This window comes from Danio aesculapii, chromosome 15 (genome assembly GCF_903798145.1).
Source record: "Danio aesculapii chromosome 15, fDanAes4.1, whole genome shotgun sequence".
NCBI lineage: Eukaryota > Metazoa > Chordata > Actinopteri > Cypriniformes > Danionidae > Danio > Danio aesculapii.
The window spans coordinates 6573107-6598901 of record NC_079449.1 but is presented as its reverse complement, the minus strand read 5'-3'; the positions used below and the strand labels follow the sequence as shown (position 1 = coordinate 6598901).

The 25795-nt window shown below is 35.9% G+C and overlaps 1 protein-coding gene across 1 annotated transcript; it reads right to left on the bottom strand.

Annotated features, from left to right (window-relative positions):
• On the bottom strand, positions 1-25397 carry farsb (phenylalanyl-tRNA synthetase subunit beta). The gene is made up of 17 exons (XM_056473949.1): positions 25298-25397; positions 24748-24803; positions 23179-23333; positions 21541-21616; positions 21269-21384; positions 20429-20579; positions 20082-20190; positions 19331-19401; positions 16618-16679; positions 16481-16532; positions 13392-13453; positions 13098-13305; positions 10787-10867; positions 10571-10663; positions 10027-10144; positions 7948-8100; positions 1-937 (listed from the first exon to the last, which is right to left on the bottom strand). The coding sequence occupies exons 1-17, from the start codon at positions 25353-25355 to the stop codon at positions 786-788; spliced, it is 1773 nt and encodes a 590-aa protein (XP_056329924.1). The 5' UTR covers positions 25356-25397; the 3' UTR covers positions 1-785.
• Between the last annotated feature and the right edge of the window lie 398 nt (positions 25398-25795).

Here is a 25795-nt window from a genome sequence, read left to right as displayed (position 1 = left end):
TAAAGCATATACGTATGTATTATTTATTCACAAGATGACATGACAGACGAACAGATGCACATGTGGTTGTAAGTACATAAATGTGAACGGATTTACAGACGGTCAAGTTGATTCGAAGTTCCCAGATGAGCATACGTTATTCAGTGGTTGTTATCTGAGAATAATATATCTTGCATGACTGACCAATCAGAATAAAGTATTCCAGACAGCCGTGAAATAATATTCGATAACAACATCAATATTTAATCTTATTTTCCCTCAAATTAAATAAATGCTTTATTTCTATGTTAGTGTTTCTCAACCACGTTCCTGGAGGACCACCAACACTGCATGTTTTGGATGTCTCCTTCGTCTGTCACACCAATTACAGGTCTTTAAGTCTCTGCTAATGAGCTGATCATCTGAATCAGGTGTGTTTGGTTAAGGAGACAGGGAAATGTGCAGAGCTGGTGGTCCTCCAGGAACGTGGTTGAGAAACACTGCCCTATGTTAAAGCATGTCACTTTGGAGGACACTGCTTGAGAAAAAGCTGACAAATATAGACATTTGTTGGTTTACTCAACCGTATTCATTTATTTATTTCCATGTCAGTATATGAATTGGACACAAGGATTCAGTCTTGATGTTTAATATTGCTTAAAACAGTGACTTATCTTCTGAACATACAGAAACACATGCCGTTGTAACTAGAACTCATTCTCTTGAAGACAGAAGTGGGTGGTACTCTGTATGTAGGGGGAGGAGCTAATTGATAGGGCGTGGCTAATTGGATCTTCATTATGCCCTCACAGGAAGGGCTCAATATCGATGTCTATGGCGGAGCAGGGCATCGTGAGCTCAAAGCGACTGATGACATCAGGGTGCAGGACCCCGAGGTGCCCGATATTCTTGCCTGATGAAAAGATCTCAGCACAGCGACCAGGGAAGAAGGTTGAATCTGTAAGAAAAATTAAAGTGATTAAAAATGTATTTTATTCTTTAGAAGAAAGGGCTGTTTTAGTGTCATTCATAAAAAAACATTAGGTGTTAAAGGGCACATAGTTTACCTCTTTTTTATGATTTAATATTAATATTATGGTTCTTCTGAGTGTGCCAGTTTAGGTTCAGTTTAAAACACAATTCAGATTTTTTTATTATAATGTGTTAAAAAGTGTCATGTTGGGGGCGTGTCCACAGTTCGCTGATTTAGGGGTGTGTTGCTTCACATGTAAATTAGTTTCGGCTTCCGCCCCCGTTACGTTGGGTTTGCAACAGAGGCAGACAGGCAGACTGAGAGGATCCGCATTCAGACGTACATGTACGGCTCGGACTCAGACCAAGCAGAGAGTACAAAATCATTTGTGTCTTTGTACAGTTTTACAGCCAACTGTGTGCTAGTTTCAAGTGCCGAGCTTGTACACCGAGACTAATAACCACGTACACTGAATTAACTTTGACTGAGGCACCGGATGCGCCGCTCAAAGCCGCGACACGGCACACCTAACACTCTCTGTTGCGCGGCAAAAACATGAAGTGTCCTGAATCGTCGCGCCACGCATTTTTGAATTCTAAACATAGGTTTCTGCAGCGGTCCACGGCGCCCAGCCGTCGACTTGAGTGTACCCTGATAGAAATCTATGTTTAGAATTCTAAAACGCATGCTAGTTAAGATCACAGGGAGCTTCTGGGATCGCGAGAAATGCAAACGGCTGAAGTACAAGGTGACTCAATGAGAAGTACACATGTTTGCAAACCTACCTAAAGATACAACCAATAATTCCGATTAGAGCGATAATGTGGAGAATATTGCTCTTGTGTTGAGCCCATTGAGCCTTGCATCTAAAAATAGAGCTAGCGTGTTCCTTTAATTATTGCTTCGACTCGCGCTAAAAATGGCGGACGTGAATCAACAAACTGAGGATATGATGACGCGCCTGTCAATCAATATTGGTGGGCGGGGGGACCGCTCTCCTACGTAAAGATGCGGTCGGTTTGAAAACCGCTCCAATTGGTCCACCGTTTTTTATGTTGTTAAATTGAAAAAAAAGCACTGGGTGTGCTTATATCACCCCAATATGACGGTCTATACACTATACATGCATATATGTCTGTCTAAACAGCTTGAAAAGTAGATTTTTTACCATAGGTGCCCTTTAAATTTTGTTGTCTGCACTGAATTTGAATTACAGAAGTGATTTAAACATTATATACAAAGCTACGTATATACACCTTATAATTCTTAACATTTACTAGGTGTTAATAATTGTTTTATCCCATAAAGGTGTCCTAATCTTCAAAATAAAATGTAGGGTATTTTTTTACTTTCCAGAGAATGACAATTGGTCAGAATAACAAAGGTTTTAATTGTGTTTTAAATGAAAATCAGGGTAATTCAGCTAACTATTACTTTCTGAACACTTCTGAAGTTAAAAAGCTGGTATTTTGACGTCTAAAAATGATTATGGAAAACATGGAAGTTTTTAAGTTAGCCATCATGTCATCAGTAGTACAGAATAATAATACTTAATAGTTACTCAAACAATACTATCAATCTATTATACTACTACTGTAAATCATAAATTGACAAATTTCATGTAAGGTCTGTTCAATGTTTTTTATAGATCTGTGCTGTTTATAAATGTATACAAGCTAGGGCTGGGCGATATGGCAAAATTATTTTTCATATTGAATGATAACAGTATACATTTCGATATCAGTTGTTAATGCTTCCAGATTTAAAAGAGTACCCCACCAATTACTGAAGCAACAAAAATTAGAGGGTCCATTGAACAGGCATAAAATTGCCATAACATTTTCTGCCAATACATTTTTGGTGGCTGAAAATTCTGTACATCTCGTATATGAATCTGAACAACAATTTCAGATTTCCATTGTTGCACATTTCTGCTGTGTGATTGGCTCTGTGATCAACATAGAGTAAAAAAGTCCATAGCTTGTCATTGTTATTAACAGATTTTATCGTTATTCGATATGATATCGTTTACACAAGCATAACTTATTTAAATAACTCATGAAAAAAAATGTAAAAATAAATTCAATCAGATTACAGATCAGATAAGGCGTAGCAATTCACTTGAGAAGGCAGTCATGCTGGGAATGGTCAGCGGAAGTAGGAGGAAAGGCCGCCCAAGAACTCGTTAGCTCGATACTGTTAAGTCGGATACCAACATGAGCATGCACGAACTCAAAGAAGAGGTGATTAATAGAACTGTGTGGAGGGGAATGATCCATAGAATGACTGAAAAATCGACCTTGATTGAACGGATAATTGATTGATTGAATCGATAGACTGCTGAGGGGAAAACTGAACACATTTTTTTCAGCCCATCTGATCTCACAATCTTCCCAAATTTAGACCTGGGTTAAAATGGTATTTAAACGGGTATTTATTTTTGATGATGGCCTAAAGTTTAACCATCAAATAAACTCAGTTATAAGAACTTGCATTTTCCAACTATGGTTGCTTTCTAAAGCAAAGCAAAGTCCTTTCTTTTATTTAAAGACTTCGAAAAGGTTTGACATGTTTTTATTTGATCTTGGCTGGACTATTGAAACTCACTTTACTTTGGGATTAGCCAGTCACCTCTTAACAGGCTACAACTTGTCCAAAATAGCAGTGGCCTGTCTACTGACTAGGACCAATGGCCAGTTTCCACTGAGAGGTATTGTTCGGTTCGGTTCAGTACGCTTTTATGGTCGTTTCCACTGTCAAAAGGCGTACCAAACTTAACCGTACCATACCACTTTTTGGTCACCCTTTGCAAAGGGTACCAAGGGTACCAAAAGTCGGAGCTAGATGCGCAGTTGACGCTATTGGTTTAGAGAGATACGTCATTAGCTCGCACAACAAGCCAGAATGAAAACAGGAATACACAGCCGAGAGATTAAGCTGTAATAATATATACATATAATATTGAGCCATGGTCGACGCGAGCTCAAACAAACCTTTTCGTCATCTTGATAAACAGCCACAAAGCCACGAAGAAGAACAGATTCTTCCCTGTGCCCCGTAGTTTTTTACGAGCCAGTCTGAAGCGTGAAGGCTTTCTTGCTTGCATGCACGTCTATATTTGAAGTAACAAACTTCTTGAGGTGATGATAATAACGTGTGGCTGATTACTGAAGTGCTTTTGAAACCTGATCCTTTCAGAAACTGACAAACGCGAGAGTCACGCATTAGGAGACGCGGAGAAGCCGGAAAAAAACAAAGGAGCAAATTATTTTTTCAGCAAACATGAACAAACTGCCATGTTTAACTATTATCATCATCTTTTGGACTATTATGAACTCTGTATGATGGCTCTAACAGAGGTTACATGTGCTGCTGAAGAATAAACATACAGATGAGAGGTTTGCACTTATTGTGGGTTATATTTAGTGTTGATTTTGAACCCAAATAAGGACTAAATGTATGTTGTGTGTAGTTTATTTGTAATTGGTAACTTATCAGAGACTGTAAAGGTCTGTATGTGTTCATATTTGTCACATTTATTTATTTATTTATTTATTTTATAATTGCAGACGTTACAGTAGTCCACTGTCATTGATCTGCAGTTATGATCAAATTATGTTCATAGAAAAGTTAGTAATAAACATTTGTACACAAGTATTTATGTGTATAAAGCATCTGTTTTGTGAGAAGTGCTGCTCATATGATATGGAACGACCCTTACAGCTTTACTGTAGACATTTTCTCGAAAATTGACTTTGACTGAAACTTTCTGTCGTACACCACGCTCATCAAAAGAGTACCATTGGTACCCTTTTAGCAGTGGAAACGCAAGCCTGATAAAGGTGACCCGTACTGTACCACTCAGTGGAAACGGGCCATAAAAGAGGGAGCATATTACTCACTTACATATTTTTTATGCTGGCTGCCTGTTCATTTTAGAGTTTGTAGGCCTGTCACGATATCTATTTTTTTGTTATACGATATATTGCACCAAAATATATTGCGATAAACCATATTATTATCGTTTTAATTCCATTTTATGCCACTCATTATATAATGCCAGAATGACACTGTAATATCACTACAATGCAAAAAAATACATTATATTTTACTCTTAAGAATATTTTATTTAATTATAGTCATTTTAACAGTTTAATAATCAGGCATCACAATGTGAAAATGCAGATTCTAAATAAATTATAATAAATGTTAACAAAAAACTGCAAGGTAAACAGTACCAGAGGCCGCGATATCTGCTACCAGATCTATTTTCACTCATCAGACACCCACAGGAAAATATACTATAGTAATTTTATAGTAAATACTAAAGCGTTTAACCATACTGACACCTGCAATAGAGATAGAGATGTTGAGCAATCAGTTAAAATGTTGCTAGCTTTGGTTTTTATGTATGAGCGATATATATTGCATCACCAAAAATTATCAGGTCATGTCCATGTGTTGTGCGATAAGTCCATGTATTGATTATTGTGACAGGCCTACTCTAAACAGTATGACTACAGTTTACCTTCCTGAGCTAATGGCATTGTACCAGCCTACCAGATCCCTTCGGTCCTCCAATCAGGATCTGCTTTGCATCCTTAAATCAAGACCTAAATGTAGGGGAGATTGTACATTGTGGCTCTCCGGCTTTGGAACACCTTACCACCATCAATAAGACAAGCACCAGCTTTAAGACTAGACTTAATACTTATTTGTCTTAAAGGGTCACGAAACACCAAAACACATTTTTGGAGATGTTGACAGTCATATATATGTGTCCCACGTTGCTAATAACACATATATTTAGCAAACAATTGAAAATTGGTTTGTGATTGGTAAATGTGCCACAACGAAGGTTTTGTTTTCATAGTTCCAACATGTGTGGATTACAGTGGTCTGCTAACACATTACAAAAATAATACCTGAGAGCTTTTCGCATCTGGTAATGGTGAAATCCAGATTTGCCACTCGTCTACTTTTAAAAAAGACGCAATTTCAGTTGGTGTTGATTGTCTTGTCTCTACAATGTTTGTTCGTATCGCCAGCAGTACTTTTTCAGTTTTTAAAGACATACCTTAGTCAAAACAATTTAGTTAGTAAGTTTACAGTAATATCACTACAATATTTTGGACTGAAAATCCTCCACTTCCACACAGCTCTCAGAACCACTGTAAATGCTGCTCCTCGATTCGCTGTCTATCTCCTCTGCGTCTGTGTTTGTGTTGTCGGTGTGCAAATCAGCTGTAATGCATGTACTGAAACTCCCCTTTTTATGCAAACCCTTCCCTCTTTTGCCACTCGACACTCCCACCAAAACAAAGCTGGATTCACCCACTTTCCTGACTATTTTTCAAACTAGAGGTGTGAAAACACTCTGCTGAGACGGAGGGGTTCATGGACCTTTAAAGGCCCTTTTACGTGAACATCAGTAATCGAAGTATTTGCCAAATTATAAATTTTTCGACTTAACTGCAGTTCGGCACTTTCACTTTCATCCAGGAACATTTCATGCATGCCCCCCGTGACACACAAGATATTGGATGCGAGGATGATCTGCTGGAAGTGTAGTTTTAGTGGAATGTTTGATAGCGCACAGCGAATGGGAGAAAAAAACCCTTTGCATTTCTCTGTTATTTAGATTCACTCGCTAGGTAGCGTCAGAAAGCCATGCGTGTATACTATCCTGTCACAAAATGCAGTGAAAATCCTACACGACGATAATAGTTAGATTAAGGTGTTTACATTCGGAGAGCAGCATTTACAGCGGATCTTTCGGTCTACAATATTATAGTACAATATTATAGTGATATTAACATACTGTAAACTTAGTAACTAAATCATTTTGACTAAGATATGTCTTTAAAAACTGAAAGAGTACTGCTGACGATAGGAACTAACTTTGCTATCTGAATAAACAAACAAAGAACACCGATCACACGTACTTACCAAATCTGTCGAGATTCGAACCATTTCCAGATGCGAAAAGCTCTTGGGTAAAAAAATGTTCCTTACAAACATATTTTTGTCGCGTGTCGTGTGCACTGTAATCCATACGTGAGTCTAACTGCGCTCTCATCGTGGGAAAATGAAAACAAAAACTTCGCTGCAGCACATTTAATAAACAAAACACTGACGATCCATGTCTCCAAATTCTTGTTCTTCCACTTGTTTTGGCAACACATCGTGGCGTCTCTCTGCCGTCAGAACACTGTAACAGGTAAAAAGTCTTCGAAGCTATCATGCATATTAATGAAGTTGCACCGCTTACACAATAGTGCGCTGATTGGTTCGAACCAAGTCTTTCTCATGAATAATGGTGCACACTCAGAGACGTACCGATGTACTTACAGGTACAGACATCCAGTCTCCACGCTGGATTACACGCAAGGATTTAATCGCCGTGACGCAGCTTCAAAAATAATTTCAAACCGGAAGAACGAATTTGCTGGAAATAACGCAAAAACAACCAATTTTCACTTTTTAGTGAAATATCTGTGTCCTAATAGTGTTTTTAAAAGTGTGGGACACATATATGACTGTCAACATCTCAAAAAATGTGTTGTGGTGTTTCGTGACCCTTTAAATACTACACTAGTTTAAAAAAAAAAGCTAATTTCTCTGAATTTGAATATTCTTTAAAAAAAAAATTGGGATAATTTGTGCAAGTCAGCAAATTATATAACACTCTTCTAGTATATTTTTGAATATTTAATTAAAAATGTTTACATATTGTGCTTTTAAGCTTCATCCGTCCATTACGTGGAAATAAAAATGAGGAAAACAGGATCTGACTGTCCAGCAATAAAAGAGCTCAAACACTTCCTGTTAACGTTCTGTTGACCTACTGCACGCTGTTAAATATTAACAAGTCAAAATTAATCTTTGAATATGACTCATAAGCTCAATAAACAGATGCACACGGTGATCTCTCTATGAGGATCAGAGGAAGAACATCATCATCATTATGCGGACTTTGAGCTTTTCTTCCTCACCTTCTGCCGCCTGGATGTGGTATCCTTGATCACGGCCTGGTTTGACATCCAGAAGCTGCATGACCCGATCCAGAAGCCCATGGATGACCTCGAAACCTGGACTCTTGTTGTAGTAAATGGCACAGAGACGCCGGTTGTTACGAGCTCCTACATCTGAAAGTTGCAGGAATTCAGATAGCGTTAATTAGCATGCGCTACATGTGACAAACTATCTGGTGGTGAATAAAATTAACAACATATTAAAGTCAAAATGATACATTCTATAAGTTTAACCCTTTGAATGGCATGATAACTGTTTGTTGACCTTTTTGTCTATAGGCTATTGTCAAAACAAAAATCTTGAAATTTAGATTGGAGTATGGTGGCCGAGAGAGCTTAATGTGCTGCAATTAAAAAAAAGAAACACGTGCAATTACAAAAATATCTTCATCCGTTTGACAGCAATTCCTCACAACGCAAACACATTTTTATATAAAAAAACGCGATGCATTTTCACCAATGACTGGATAAAATATGGACGACTCGACAGCGCCATTTCCCATTGAACGAGTTGAAGGCAAATGTCTCATGATTGGCACAAACTGTCGCAAAAGACATGCTGAAATTGGAGTCTGGGCATGAGCAGAAGTACTGCGTGATGGAGCCAGAGGAGTAGCTGCGGAATCAAGCTTCTAGCCAAACGCTTGTACATCAAATCAACCCCCCCACCCCCCTTTATTCAAAGGTTAAACGCAGTGCCTACACATTGCGTTTACATAGTAGCCTTTTTTTTGCTGTTATATCAACACAAATGTTTGTAATAGCGCTAACAAAGGTGAGGTTTTATATAACAAAAATTTTATCGCGCCAGCTCCGGGGCACAGCGCACATTACTTGTGGGCCGATTTCGGCTTGGATGCGGCAGCGTCAGCACGCTAACGGCCACCGCATCTGGCCCAATTGACTCGGTAGGTACAGCAGACGGAGTCGGGCTGAGGGGTAAGTCTCCGGCAGGCGAGAATCTAGCCGGAACTTGCCCGAGTGTATTTTGCTATCTGGGTGGTTGGCCGTGTATCAGCAAACTAATAAAGCCCGATAAAGCCCTGACCTTACCAAATAAACAGTGTTCCACCAGAGCCTATATGTCAGAAACTATAGTTTACTGCTGAACTCATTTTATCATTGTAAAATAACACAGAAATGGAATAATAACACTTCAGTCTCCTTCCGAAGCTCCGACGTCTGCTTTGAGAACATGTCAATCAGAACTGTCAGTCACGATGACACACCCAGCATTAAATTACTGCTTAAAACATACTCTTTACAAAAATGAAGATCTGCACCAATATTAGCATGATAACCAGTGCCTTAATTGACCAGAACAATCTTTCGAGACATTTTATTGTAAGTGTAATTAATTTTTTTATATGGGCTCAAGTCTCGTTCATTAACACGCAGGAGGTGGCCTTTATGACTTGTACTGCAGCCAGCCCCCAGGGGGCGATCTAACGGCCGAGACCTTCACTCTAAAGCAGGCGTGTGGCACACTTAATTTTCACATACTTGTGGAACACAAAGGGAAATGTTTCAAGGGGACCCTAAAGCCTATGTGCCGTGACTGTTGCTCAGTGAAGTTGTAGGTGATCTTTGAAAAGTGAGTTTTTATTGTTTGTTTATTTTATCATCCTGATTAACCTCGTCTTTTGTTTTATTAGCCTAAATAGCCAGGTCCGTCACATTTTAGGGTCCCCTTTAAACTTTTCCATTGTGTTCAGAGCTATTTGAAAATGCTGTGGAAAAAATTGTTTGCGATGTGTGAAATGCAGCACGTTTTTTAAAAATGTGTGTGCGTTGTGAGACTTTGCAACACGTGTGCTGTCAAACAGATGAAGATCTTTTCTTAATTTGCTGATATTTTTGTATGTGTTTTCTTAAATTGCAGCACGTTAAAGACATTAAAGAAAACATCATCAACATTTATTTTTGCATCAATCCTTAAAGTAAAAATAAAAAAGTGTTATTTCTCAATATTTTTAGGACAGTCTTTTTAAATGTCTCATTTTTAAGATCCACAAAAACAGATGAAGATGGCAAACACACCTTTTGTTTCATCCTTCAGGACGACGTCTGAAATCTCAAACAGTTTGAGAGGAAGCGGCATCTTTCTGTTGGCAGCGACTGTTTTCAGTAGGCCAGGAAGAAGACAGGTACGCGCCACCTAGAGGTCAGAATGGGTGAGTTGGTCTCTCATTTACTGATCATTTAAGGGATAGTTCACCCAAAAATTCAAATTTACTGGTTATAAACCTGGCTAAACACAAAATAAGATATTTTAAAGAATATTTAGAAAGCTAAAGTAACCTTTAGTCACCCACTAAAGTAAGCTTTAGTAACCATTGACTCAAATAGTAGGAAAAATAAATACTAAGGAGGTCAATGGCTTCCATTTTTTTTTTCTAAATATTGTTTGTCCTTGACAGAAGAAAGAATTTTAAAGAGGTTTGAAACAAGTAAAGGGTTATTAAATGATGACAGAATTAATTTTGGGGTGAACTATCCCTTTAACAGTTTATTTTTAACTGAAGAGCACCCACTAGTGGACAAAAGTGAGAAATGCCAATCAGATTTGGTTTGTAGATGTTACCTGAAACTCTGCGGTCTTCGGGTTTGAGATATGGACTGCTCCGATTTCTGCTATGTTTTTCCTGAGTTTATCAGCAATATCTTCTTGCGAGCACTACAGAGACGACAAAAAATGCATAGGCAAAAAACAAAAGGTTTTGTTAAAATGTCCTTGTGTTTGTACACATAAACAAAAGCACTCTGTTTTTCACAGCATCAGTAATATATGATTTCCTACCAGAGCGAATGTTAGAGCTTCAGTAAAGCCAGCGGCTGCAAGGTCTTGCCTCAGTAATTCTGTCAGTTTATTTACAGGGAGCTGCAAAACAAAAAAAGCACACATTTAGTCAAGTCAAGTGGACATAGAGTGGAAAGAAATGTTGTGTCCCGAAGGTCTCATGGTTCTACAAAAATAAACAATCATAATTTTAAAAAACACTGGGTTTAACATAAGGCAAGGCAAGGCAAGTTTATTTATATAGCACATTTCATACACAGTGGCAATTCAAAGTGCTTTACATAAACAGGAATAAAAGAAACAATTATAAGAGAAATAAAAACAAACAGAATAAAAATAAAATAAAATAAAAGCTGATAAAATGTGTTATAAAAGAGTTAAAAAGAAGAGAAAAACATAGTAGAAGAGAAAAACATAGTACATAACTAATATACCACAGTATATAGTAGCATACGGTATATCTATAATAGTATAGCAGTAATCTAATATCTATACTGTAATTAACTATATACGTAACCTACCACATACTATACAAGTACTTTTACATGAGACGGAACAATATTGTGCAAGACATTGTGCAAAAGAGCTATACAAGTTTGAAAAAGTTAGTTGTGCAACATGATTTGTGGTACATTCACAGGTAAACATTGTTTTTCCTATTGAGCCTTGAGTTTAAGTAAAGTGTGTGATGCATATAGAGAGAAGAGTGTTTCTACAGGTGATTTGTCAAGTCCACTCACCTGTGTAAGGCACTCTCAGAAATGCAATGTTTTTATAGAGATATGATTTAAGCAACACTATAGACAGTTCACCCAGAAAGGAACATCTTCTGACTATTTATCCACCCTCAAATTGTTTAAAACTTTTGAGTTTCTCTCTTCTGTTGAACACAAAGGAAGATAATTGAAGAATAAAAATACTATAGTCAGTTGCTGGGTTTCACTCTGTGTTGATGCATATTTTGAAGTATCACATGAGAGATGAGTAGGGATGGGTATCGAAACTCAGTACTTTATTGGTACCGGTGCTAAATAGGGTATATGCCGAAGCATGCTAATAGGACTTTTAATTTGCCAGTAACCTGGGTTATTAGTTTCAGCGATCTCCACTGGCTGAGTGATATCCGATATAAAGCAGCCATTTTGGAATGAAAATTTTAATAGATCAGCAGCATATTATAAGTCTGTAAAATAAACTATTAAAAGTGCTGATGATTGTGATAGTAAGTGTTGTATTGTCGTCTTTCAGGTTATATCTCAGTAATATAATCTTAATGCGCTTTTTAAATAAATAAATAAAAAAGCAGCTGCTTGCCATCGGGATAGGAACGAGATTCAATGGACGGCCGATCGCTTTCACTCCAAAATGGTGGAATCACGGGGCTGTTGCAATGGAACGTTCTATTGAGTGTCGCCTCTTGGTCATTCTGAGCTCTTTGACCCACATGACCAAATCAGCTGTCTTTATTGTGGTTGCCTGGTTTACTATTGGTTGCTAGGTTACCAATACTACTAGAGGCTGCTCTAACAACTTATTTATTTCTTAATTACCTTTTTTACAAACTTTGAAAGATTTGCTTTTTGTTAGGATGTAAACCCAGCTACTGGCTCTTGGTTTAAATCATTTTGCAAAATATCTTTTTCTGCGTTTTAATTGGGAAAAAAAACAGCAAGTGGATGTGATCAATCATGATTAATCGTTTAACGATTTATTGATTAATCGGCACATGACCTTCCGCATTATCAGCTTCTTAAAGGTGCTGTATGTAAGTTTTTACTCTTGTAAAGCATAAAAATACCATAATATGTTTGCAGGTATTTAAGAAACATGCCAAGTGAACATTCTTGTTTATCTGAAAAACAATGCTGAAGTCAGATATTCTGCTTTGAACATGTGAGTTACGTGCTGGAACGTCTGTCTTTGTTTTCGTTCTTTTAACCTGCCCAATGCCAGTTTAGCCAATTATATTTCTTTGGTGGAAAACCATATATTTCATTCATTCAGTCAGGAAAGCTCTCAAAGCATTCACTCGTGACCGAAATGTGACCATCGCTGGAAAGTAACAGACTCTGAAATGAGTCGCAGATATTCCACATGAGGTTATTAATTAGCAAATAATATAAATATTATGAACGTAAGCAGGTTACATTGTAGTTCACCCACTGGATGTCAAACTTACACAATGCATCTTATTCATAATAAAGAGTAAGTCTATGCACATAAACACACTCACTGATGACAGAATTTCTATTATTGGTAGAACTTGAGTTTAAAGCTTTTTGATTGGTCGGATTGAATGTTGCTGTCGAACCTGATTGGCTACGGTGTAAGTGCGCGGCGTGCTCCTGACGATGTTGTTGAAGCCATACGCGATGGCTGCGTCTTCCATGATGTCGCATGCATGGATCACATCAGAGCGAGTGGGTGGGATCTCCACCTGGATCTGACCGTCCTCACCGCTGACCTCTGATCTCAGACACATGCGGGTCAGTAGCTGAGCGATGCCTTCTGCAGATTCACTGAGAAAAACAAAACAAATACAGATGTTTAATATACTGACTGAACATGAGAATGAGCATTTAATGAGATGTCAAAATGTGCTCACTTGATGCCAACTTTTTTGTTGATGAACTCCCCAGACAGAGTCTCCGTCCTGTACGCCAGCTCCTAATGACAGAAAAAAACAAAATAATTTAAAAAATGTTTAATTTATCATTTATTTATTATATGATTTGTTCTTTAAAGACAATATATACACAGAATTTTTTACATTATATAATTATATTTTATAATTACCTTTTATTATTGATCGTAATGTAGCAAAATGTAAATATTTAAAAACTGGAAGTCTAGGATATTTATTTATTTATTTATTTATATATATATATATATATATATATATATATATATATATATATATATATATATACACACACACACGCACGCATACTAACTTTTTTCCTCTTTAAACACAGTATATTTTATTTTGAGAAACATTTAAAATATTTTGTTACAGTAAACAGGTCAGGCTAAATAGTTCTAACTTCTGCTGTCTTCATTATCTTTCTGTTGTCCTATAAAACAATAATTTTAAACAGAGCAAGGAAATTTTCACAGTATGTCTAATATAATATCTTTTCTTCTGGAGAAAGTCTTATTTGTTTTATTTCAGCTAGAATAAAATGTTTTTAATTTTTAATTTTTTATGAACCATTTTAAGGTCAATATTATTAGCCCCTTTAAGCTATTTTGTTTCGATAGTCTACAAAACAAACCGTCATTATACAAAAAACTTTCCTAATTATCCTAACCTGCCTAGTTAACCTAATTAACATAGTTAAGCCTTTAAATGTCACTTTAAGCTGTATAGAAGTGTCTTCAGAAATATCTAGTCTAATATTATTTACTGTCATCATGGCAAAGATAAAATAAATCAGTTATTAAAACTGATATTAAAATCATGTTTAGAAATGTGTTGAAAAAAAATCTCTCCGTTAAACAGAAATTGGGGGGAAAAAAATAAACAAGGGGGCTAATAATTCTGACTTCAACTGTATGTGTGTGTGTAAATAAATAAATAAATAAATATACATGCATACACACACACACGCATGCATACATACATACATACATACATACACACACACACACACACACACACACACACACACACACACACACACACACACACACACTTTTAATAAACAAGAATACATTAAACTAATTAAACTTGACAGAAAAACAGTTATAATCTAAATCTAAAATATATAACTTCTGTTCATTTGCAATTTTAACAAATTAAAAATATTTTCAATTGATTTCAATTTTGTATTAGGAATCCATGAAAATGTAATAAACTATGTAATGCAATTTAATACACTACATTTCAAAATAAATTAAAATAGAAAGCAGTTACTTTTAAATTAGTTACTTTTTAAAAAAATATTAGAGTAGTTTTTTTATTTTGATCTGAAATAAAAATTGTAAAGTTATATATTAGAGGTTGAATTTTTTTGTTTTGAGATTTTTGGATGTTCACTCATGTTATCAAAGTGTAGTCAGCGTTGACAAGTCATTGGTGACGAAATAAATAAAACATCAGATGTAAATGTTTTGCAACATGCCACAAATTGCGATTTATTTGCAGGGTATATATACACACATGCTGTTTGACAGCTCAGAACATGTTGCAAAACCAATACAACATTATCAATGACTAATTTTAGTGCAAAACAAATGCACTGTCAACAATCATTTCATTATTGATGCAACATTAGCAATTTTCTGCTAAATGAATGCAGTCAACACGTTGATCACTGCACGTACTACTAAAGAATGCAATAACAGGTATTTTAGTGCAGAGGTAATGCATACGCTATCAGCACACAAATTCATGTGAAGTTATTCATAACAACAATACGCACAAAAGACAAAGGCTACGCTATAATGTTAAGCCTTATTACACTGTCAGAGACTTGCTCCGATGCATATTTTACTGCTATAATAGTGTGCGCTAGAAATCTGCTTTGATTCATTCACATCATTTTCTTTATTTATATTTTAATAAACAGTGATGCGTTAAACTGATTAAAAGTGACAGTAAAAACATTTAAAATCGAACTAATTAAATAACTTTTGAAATATTAACTAATTAAACATTTGATTTCAACATAGTTTATAAAAGAAATAAATGAACATTTTTGTAAGGGAATGAACTAAATAAAATAAAAAATTTAAATAGAAAAAAACTACTTTAAAATGTAATAATTTTTCAGGAAACATTTGTTATTCTAATTATTATAAAACGCAATGCTGATTATTTTTTGGAATATTTGGAAAAAATGTAATTCATTCATTTTCCTTCGGCTTAGTCCCTTAGTTATCCTGGGTCACCACAGTGGAATGAACAGTCAACTATTCGCAGCGGATTGCCGTTCCAGCAGTAACGCAGTACTGGGAATTATCCATACACTTCTTCACACACACACTCAATTTAGGCCAATTTAGCTTATTGAATTCACCTGTAGCGCATGTGTTTGGACTGTGGGGGAAACTGGAGCATCCGGAGGAAACCCACGCCAACACAGGAAGAACATGCAAACTTCACACAGAAATGCCAACTGGCCAAGCTGGGACTCGAACCAGCAGCCTTCTTGCTGTGATGCAACAGTGCTAACCACTGAGCCAAAATGCATATCTACAAAAACTGAGTCAAATGCATGTTACAAAATAGTCTTTAAGAGTGCTTACACAACAACTTACTTCAAATCTTTTGAAGCCTACATTTCTGAAGACCGTTTATATAGCATATTTAGATATATCTTTACACCACTTACATGTTACATACCTCTCTAGCTAAAATTCTGCTTGTGTGCAACTAAAGTAGTTCCCTTGGGTTGCATTTTTAAATGTAAACAATGCTTTTACATTTTGCTAACAGAATCCACTCATGTATAAATAATAAAAGTTGCATTATTTACATGATCATAATCAACAGAGCTTAAAGCAATAGCTCACAAATCTAAATCTACTGCAACTGTGTTAGTCTGACAGAAAAAGCCATATAAACTAATAATGGCTTGTGAAGGAGTAAATTATGGGGTAATTTTCATTTTTTGGGTGAACTGCTTTTGTCATATAAACTTACATTCATTACTTTCATTGTGTTAGTCAAGTAACTGAGTGTATACTTACAGGATAAACACACATTCTGCCATCAGGATAAACAACCTTTGCCTCCTCAACCCTGAACACAGAGAAAAACATCATGACAAACGCACACTTGAGTAAACTATCATGCTAGAAAAGGCAATATTGACAGTGACACTCACGTGAAGGGCTCCTCACAATATTCACTAAACATGGTCACTATCATGTCCAGCGTGATCTTTGCCTGCAAACACACACACATTACATTTGACACATTTAAATGCATCCTGTAGCTGAATAACAACATATTATTCAGCTACAGAGTAAAGATTACAATCATAGGCGGAGGATGAACAAACTCCAGGGTAAGGCTAATATATGCGCTGCCCTTTAATGCGTTAAAAAAGACTTGTGACCGACCAACAAGAGGTTTTAACAAAATCAAGCACATTAAATTATTTTATTAAACTCACCCACTGATCTACACTACCGGTCAAAAGTTTGGGGTCAGTTTATTTATTATTTGTTATTATTACTTTTATTTAAAAATCGATTTAAAATATTCTGTTCATCAAGACGGCATTTATTAAATATAAAAATTGTTAAATACTTATTTATTAAATGCAGTTTCAAATGAAATTATTACTCCTTGTTGCTTTTATTACCATTACCAATAATAAAAATAACAATTATTATTATTATTATTATTATTTAATATTAGAGAGGACGCAGCCCTCACTATTCTTTCACCTAGGTAGCCTCTGGACGCGCCGGCCCTGAAAATACAAAATTATTCTCTTTTTCATGAGGCCAAACGAAAACCGAACTTGTAATTCAGCAATTAATATTTGACCTTTAAAATGTAAAACTTCAAACGATTGCCTAAACACGATTACTACACTATAGGCCTGACTACGTTACAATGAAACTACCAATTTCATTTAATGCTGAAAACAAGTTAAAGGGCACCTATGGTAAAAAATCTACTTTTCAAGCTGTTTGGACAGACATATATGCATGTATGGTGTATAGACTGTCATATTGGGGTGATATAAGCACACCCAGTGCTTTTTTTTTTCAATTTAACAACATAAAAACGGTGGACCAATTGGAGCGGTTTTCAAATCGACCGCAACTTTACGTAGGAGTGCGGTCCCCCCGCCCACCAATATTGATTGACAGGCGCGTCATCATATCCTCAGTTTGTTTATTCACGTCCGCCATTTTCAGCGTGAGTCGAAGCAATATCACTAAAGGAACACGCTAGCTCTATTTTTAGATGCAAGGCTCATTGGGCTCAACACAAGATCAATATTCTGCACATTATGGCTCTAATCGGAGTTATTGCTTGTACCTTTAGGTAGGTTTGCAAACATGTGTACTTCTCATTGAGTCTACCTTATACTTCAGCCGTTTGCATTTCTCGCGATCCCAGAAGCTCCCTGTGATCTTAACTAGCATGCGTTTTAGAATTCTAAACAGGTTTCTATCAGGGTACACTCAAGTCGACGGCTGGGCGCCGCGGACCGCTGCAGAAACCTATGTTTAGAATTCAAAAATGCGTGGCGCGACGATTCGGGACACTTCATGTATCTGCCGCGCCACAGAGAGTGTCTGGTGTGCCGTGTCGCGGCTTCGAGCAGCGCATCCCGTGCCTCAGTCAGTTAATTCAGTGTGCGTGGTTATTAGTTTCTGTGTACAAGCTCGGCACTTGAAACTAGCACACAGTTGGCTGTAAAACTGTACAAAGACACAAATGATTTTGTACTCTCTGCTTGGTCTGTGTCAGAGTCGTACATGTACGACTGAATGCGGATCCTCTCTCTCCTTCTCCGTCTGCCTGTCAGACTCTGTTGGAAACGCAGAGCGGGTGAGCTCATGGCTCCGCCCCCTTGTTACGTTGGCGGGAAGCCGAAACTAATTTACATGTGAAGCAACACACCCATAAATCAGCGAACTGTGGACACGCCCCCAACATGACACTTTTTAACACATTATAATAAAAAAATCTGAATTGTGTTTTGAACTGAAGCTAAACTGGCACACTCAGAAGAACCATAATATTAATATTAAATCATAAAAAAGAGGTAAACTATGTGCCCTTTAAACCAGTGTAATATATTATTATACCCCTCTAGTAATACTCATTTGTCATTTTATTACTTCTGTCCTTGACCAGCAAATCAGAATAGTCCGCTGGCCAGCACTTTTGGTTTGTTTTTTTTTAGAGCAGCTGCTAACTCCAGTAATAAACAGCGCTCATCAGTGCAACGTGCGGGGTTGGACAGTTCCATTTTTGTGCGAAGGGGGACTTGAAATTTGATTGACAAACTTACAATAGCTAAAGTGTTGTGTCAATCATCAACATTAAATTACATGCATATTACGCCTTACATGTTTTCAATGCATTTTTTTCTTTGCTGCTCTCTCCGTGGTCTCTGGCCAGGGGGAGGCTAAGCCTTCCCCAGCCTTACACAAGCTCCGCCTATGATTACAATACATGTACCCTCAGAAATTCTGTTTTCCAATGCAATCATATTTAATAGAGCCATTTATTCTGATGACGCAGGGATACATTTTCTGCATCATTCCAGTTCCACGTATTCATTCAGAAATCAGTCTATTATGATGCTTTGATCTTTGATTTCTTTGTCAGGATTGTTTGATGAAAAGGAACTTTCTTCAAAACTGACTTTTTTTTTTGAGCCATTATAAATGTATTTACTGCAACTTTTGTACAATTTACTGTACATCCACGCTGAACAAAAAATATAATATATATTATATATCTTACAACCCAAATCTTCTAAACTTTATTCTATATTGCATTATTAGAAAATATACTTGACCTGAAGAAAATCTGATCTTATGTTTGGTGTCAGTGAAGCGGTTTACCTTTGTGAGGTCTGTAGCCGTGCACTCAATGAAAACATTCTTTGTGTTTAATGAGATTCTGCTGTGGTTCCCTGAAGTATAGAAATATAATATGCTTATTAAATAATGCTTTAAATCCAGCATAATTATTTGCAGAAGGATTTAAGAATAAGTTCACCTAAGGTTTCCTGATAATTTAATCACCTCCTTGTCATCCAGGATATTCATTACTAAACTAAATTAAGGTTGAGGAAAACAAGCAGGGTCTTTCCCTGAATAAAGACTTAACATCCAAATTGCAGTTTTAGAGCAGCTTCAGTAATCCAGCTAGGAATAGAGGTCTTACCTGGCAAAATGATTGTTTTTTCTAAATATAAATAAATTGATTAATTAAAAATAAAATGTTTTATTATATTTTTTTTTATTTAGATAGATAGATGGATGGATGGATGAATGGATGGATGGATGGATGGATATTGTGATTAAAAGGTATACACTTTTAAATTTGAGAAAATATTACTATTATAATAACATTATGGACTTTTGCTATGTAAGATTGGATTTCTCCACTGTGATCTCAGAAAGTCCTTTGAAGCTGCATTGAAAAAATCATCTAACACCATAGAAGTCCACAGTATATTAAGAAAAATCTTGCACGTTTTCCCTTAAAACCTCAATTTCTTTTTTGACTGAAGAAAAGGAAGAAATTACCATCTTGGATGACAAGAGGTGGAAAAAATGATCATGAATTTAATCAGTGTATTTAACTCACCATTGATGATAGGAGGCATGGACAAGACGATGCCATTACTGTCATATATAATCGGGTAGAGAGGCTCATTCTCGATGATGTGAAGGTAGTGCCTCAGGTGACTGTCAGACTATATGACATTAAACATATTCATTACACATCTGAATATCATATACCTTTGTTATATATATATATATATATATATATATATATATATATATATATATATATATATATATATATATATATATATATATATATATAAATAAATGTATATTTATATATATATATATAAATGTATATTTATATATATATATGTAAGTAAGGCGTTAATGCGGATTTAGCCTCAACAGCCAACCAGATGTCACCTTATAGAGACTCATGAGCTCAGTGGCGGTGAACTCTTGGCTCTGATTGAGTGGTTTGAAGCGGATTTCACCGGGTGCTTTGGCTGTGTAGGTGAACGGACCGGAGATTGTGTCCAAATCATGAGTTCCTATTGCAACCAGCGTCCTTTTCCTGGTGAGAAAAAAATCATGACAATACTAATTATATACATTTTTTGTCATGTGTGACATAATGGCCACTTTTTGTGTACTGTTTTTTGCTTTACTGCACATTTTCAGTCTCACCCTAAAAACCTATTCTCAGCCATTTGCACTACAGATTGACTTGACTATATAGACCATCAGTCAGCTGCTAAGCATTTGATTATTGTTTATATTGTTTATCTATTGTTCAGTGTTATTCTTTATCAAAACTGCAGAGCCGACACTACAAAATTTTGTTTTGTGCACACCAGTACATTTGAAATACAATAAATAAAAGTCTCCAGATCTTATTCGGAGAATGCGGCAGATTCTGATTGGATGACTGCATTACGAATCATAATAATTGGATGTGTAAATGTGTATATACGGGTTGTTGGGTTAGTTGGAGTTCTGTTAGGAATCCTCATGTCAATACCTACCATTTCATTGACTCTTTTGTTGTATTTTACATCATTTAAATCATGTAGTTAATGTTTTGTTTATTTTGTTCCCTAAACATTTATTTGTTGCTTTAACTGATTGTTTTTCTATTAGTTTTGTTTATAACAAATAATTTGCATTAATGCTAATTTGTGGGTTGATCTCTTATGTTGCGACTCAAATGAGCGGGTTGTAACAGCGTCAATCAAAATAACGCATGCCTGTCTGTGCGTTTACCTGCAGATGTTCTGGTGCAGTTTCTCCTGCAGCTCTATGAAGCTGTCGTAACGCTCCTGGGTGAATGTAATGTTGCGCAGTACTGCAGCTACAGCGAACGGCCTCACAGATGCCGTCTACAGAAACACAAGTACGATCAAATATCAGCACCACAACCATTACATACAAATCAATCATCACTCTCCATTCCTCAATACGGCTGATGCTTTCTTGCTCTCACAAAATCAATGTAATTAATTTCCTCCGAGCTGTAATATGACACTGATAATAACCTCCTCTGTTATGAGCAGCCGCTGAGGCTCCCCTCCATCCGCTGGACTCACACGCTTATACCGAGGAGCTTCCATCCTACAAAACAGCCACATATTAAATGCATATCACGTCATATATTTTACTGAATGCCATGTCGGCAACACAATGTATATATTTGAAAACAATAACAATAAATACATTAAAAACTACAAACAAATAGGCATTAGATACTTTAGATAAGATTTGTTAATTATTGTTAATTTAATGTTACTATATGATTTAAAAACTAAAGCATATCCTGGCAAAACTTGGCTGAATATATGTTTAATGTCCCGTGAAATGAAAACAAAGTTCTTTAGATGTTATTATCATTATATTAGTCTTACAGGATATCTCAAACAGACTCAACTTTATTATCCGGTTTAGGGAAACTAAAATTGCAGCAAGGTGCTGTAACACAGGCGAAGTTCCATGTACACATTATTAAAATATTACCCCACAACATCCAATACATCATATTGAAGGTGCATCTCCCTCCCACCTGGACTCATATAATGACCACCATTATGAAAGAGTTTCTAACTCTATTTGTCCTGCAAATAGAAACTCTAAAGCGACGTCCTGATGACAACAGCTGAAACACAGAGTACAACGGGTGATCCAGAGTGCATAGGATACCCTGAGCTCTCTTTAAAACACTACTATGGTAAATTACTGTTGGACCAGTTTGGTTAAAACCAATGATCTTGCCTGCCACCTTCACCAGACTACTCAACCTGTACTTGTTTGACACACTCAGATTACCGTACCAAGCTACAATGCAGAAAGATAAAACCGATTCAGTAAATTGTTTATAAAACAATGTCATTATAGAGGTGCAAACCTGAAACGATCTCAGTTTCCTCAGAAAAAAACATCTTTGTTGAACTTTTTTTTATAGACAGCCTGAATGTTAGGTTGAAATGTCAACATATTGTCAATAACAACCCCTAAATATTTATGTGTCTACAATTTCAACGTCCAAGCCTTTAATATTTGTTATGCTGGGGGTAGGAGTAGCCTTCCTGTAATCTATCACCATGTCTTTTGTTTTATTTACATTCAACTGGAGAGAAAATCTATCACAACAGGAAGTAAATTCCTCCACAACAGGACCATGCCCCAAATCCTGATCGTGGAGGAGACTCACAATCACCAAATCATCAGCATATTTTATGATATGACAGTTCCCGTACATACTCCGGCAATAGTTAGTATACATGCGCTATACCCACTGTATAAGCTAGTGTGCTTCGAAACAGTCCCAAAATTTACATTTAATGTGAATATAGCCAGCCTCTAATGGTATAAATGTATTAAGTCTATTTTATATAATAACACTTAATAAAAACGGTCTGGGGTGGGACGGTGGCGCAGTGGGAAGCGCGATTACCTCACAGCAAGAAGTCGCTGGTTCGAGCCACTTCAAATAGACACTCTAGGGACATCAGAGACTTATTTTACCTCTAGTAAAAAGGGGCTTATTAGGTCCCCTTTAAGTGAGTTTACTTCACAAAACACTTCTGTACTCATTAAAAAGTGCGACAGTCCAATAAAACATGTTCATATTAAATGCATAACAGCATCTGACAAATCACAGAAGCTCAAACAGGTCTTACTTGTCCTTGAAGACCTGCAGACCCCTGACGAGACCCTCCAGGCACAGCAGATCATAGCGGTTTGCTGGAACGTCGATTTTATAGAGCACAACATCAGACGCTCCTTCTGCTTTATCATCTCCCTGCTCACGGCTTATAATGTCCTTCTCTGAGGTCTACACGTGAGAGACAAAATAATGGATTTTTCAAAAACACTGACTGAAAATAACACGCATTTCTGGAATTTTAGTACAACTATTTGATATATATGTGAATTTAAAAGCATTATAAAGAGAGTGGTATAGGAAGCATGTGATTGTTGAGAGGATTGATGAAATGCTGTTACATGGTGTTGTTGTATTTTATAATTGTTTTACTATATGGCCGTTACTTTGGCTAAGTCTTCCTTGTAAAAGAGTTTAATTTATTTGTATTATTGGTAATAAAAAAAGTAAATCATATGGTACTATATTACTATTAACAATTTTATTGATGGTGACATGGTGGCTCAGTGGTTAGCACTGTCACCTAACAGCAGGAGAGGTCGCTGGTTCGAGTCCCGGCTGGGTCAGTTGGCATTTCTGTGTGGAGTTTGCATGTTCTCCCCGTGTTGGCATCGGTTTTCTCCGGGTGCTCCGGTTTCCTCCACAGTGCAAACACATGCGCTATAGGTGAATTGAATAAACTAAATTGGCCGCAGTGTATGAGTGTGTATAGTTGTTTCCCAGTACCGGGTTGCAGCTGGAAGGGCATCTACTGTGTAAAACATATCCTAGATAAGTTGGAGGTTTATTTCGCTGTGGTGACCCCGGATGAATAAAGAGACTAAGCCGAATGAGAATGAATGAATGAATGAATTTTATTGATAATAAATGTATATAAATTCATATTGTGTAAATAATAAATGGTAATATTTTATATGAATGTGTGTGTGTATATATAAAACAAAATAATAAATGTGAACATTTTTCAGTAACAACATTTTTATTATTATTATTATTACCACTTTTATTTTATTTTTAACTGTTTAATTATGTATTTTTCTTTACATATAGATAAAATGTTTATTATTACTGTAAATGTGTGTAAAACAATTAAATTTTCTATAATGACATATTAAACACACATACATGTGTGTATATATAGTAATTACACTGTACTACTGTGCATCATGTTACCATCATTTATTATTATTATTGTAAATGTGTTTAAAAAACGAGTCAAATTTCTGTAATGACATATTAAACACACATACATACGTGTGTGCGTGCGTGCGTGCGTGTGTGTGTATATATATATATATATATATATATATATATATATATATATATATATATATATAAATATATATATCATACTGTAAATATTTAATATTAGAGTACTTCATACATTTATGCATACTTTTTGATATACTGTATATGAAATCACAATAACAACCTATATATAAATTTATATAGATTTTTTATTTATTTTTTAATTTTTTAATATGAACATAATAATATTAGGTACAACTATTAGTTCAATTTTGCTATAACAAGGGTCTGTCATTTCTTATATGCTTAGTTTGTAAACCAACAACTTCATACTTACGATTTCGTCCAGCTCGAGGCCAAACTCGAAGCACAGTTCATCAAACTCTTCATCAGCTAAATCAGACATAGAACAAAATAATAAAGCATAAATCCCGAGTCGCATTGTGATGTCGTCATCAGTGAGCTTCCAGTTTGACATATCAGCTTCTCAAATGGACGAATAAAAAACATTATATGACATAGAATATCACAGTATACAAGCAGTAACAGACTTAAATACTTTATATATATTAAATACGAGACAAATCTTAGGTAAATGCAGTGGAATATGTGTATACTTTGAATCTGATGCAATCGCTGCGACACACTGGAGTCATATGTAATTAAAAATGAATTTTGAGTCTCCATATGAATTCATAAAGTAATGATGAAATAAGTTAAAACCATGAAAGATGGCATATCAAGTGTAATTTGTTTAATTAAGAAATTCCGCCATGATTTCAAAGGATGTTGACATAATCTCTTACACACAATGAGACAATTTTCCCCATTAACATCAGATTCCTAATAACGCTAAGTTTATTAAACAGATAAATGATAAATATTACTGTATGTTTGTCCCAGAGCTTCAAAAAGCAGATCTCTCTTCACGCTGACTGTCGGCATGGTCGCAGCTGATAACCGGAGTCTGAGCCGGAGGAACACTACACTTCAAAATAAAAGCCCTCATAGAGACACTTGTGAATAAATATAAAAGTCCCATGTAGAAACGAGTGTTCTCTTTGACGTGACTTTCTAACTCTTTAAAGTTTGTATTAGCTTCTTAAAATGTTATTGATGATGAGAATGTTAAAACTTTTACGTTTAAGAATCATTGTAAATGTAATCATTGTAAACTTCATTTTTTGTGAAAATACTGCCAGATATCAGACAGTTTCGTACACTGAAGGAAATGAAGTAATATTTATAGTTTGGAATAATATTGGTAGGTACACTAGGGATAATAGAGGATTGATCAATAAATACATATACATCATATAATAACATATAATAAATAATATATTTACATTCATTCATTAATTTTCTTTTCGGCTTAGTCCCTTGAA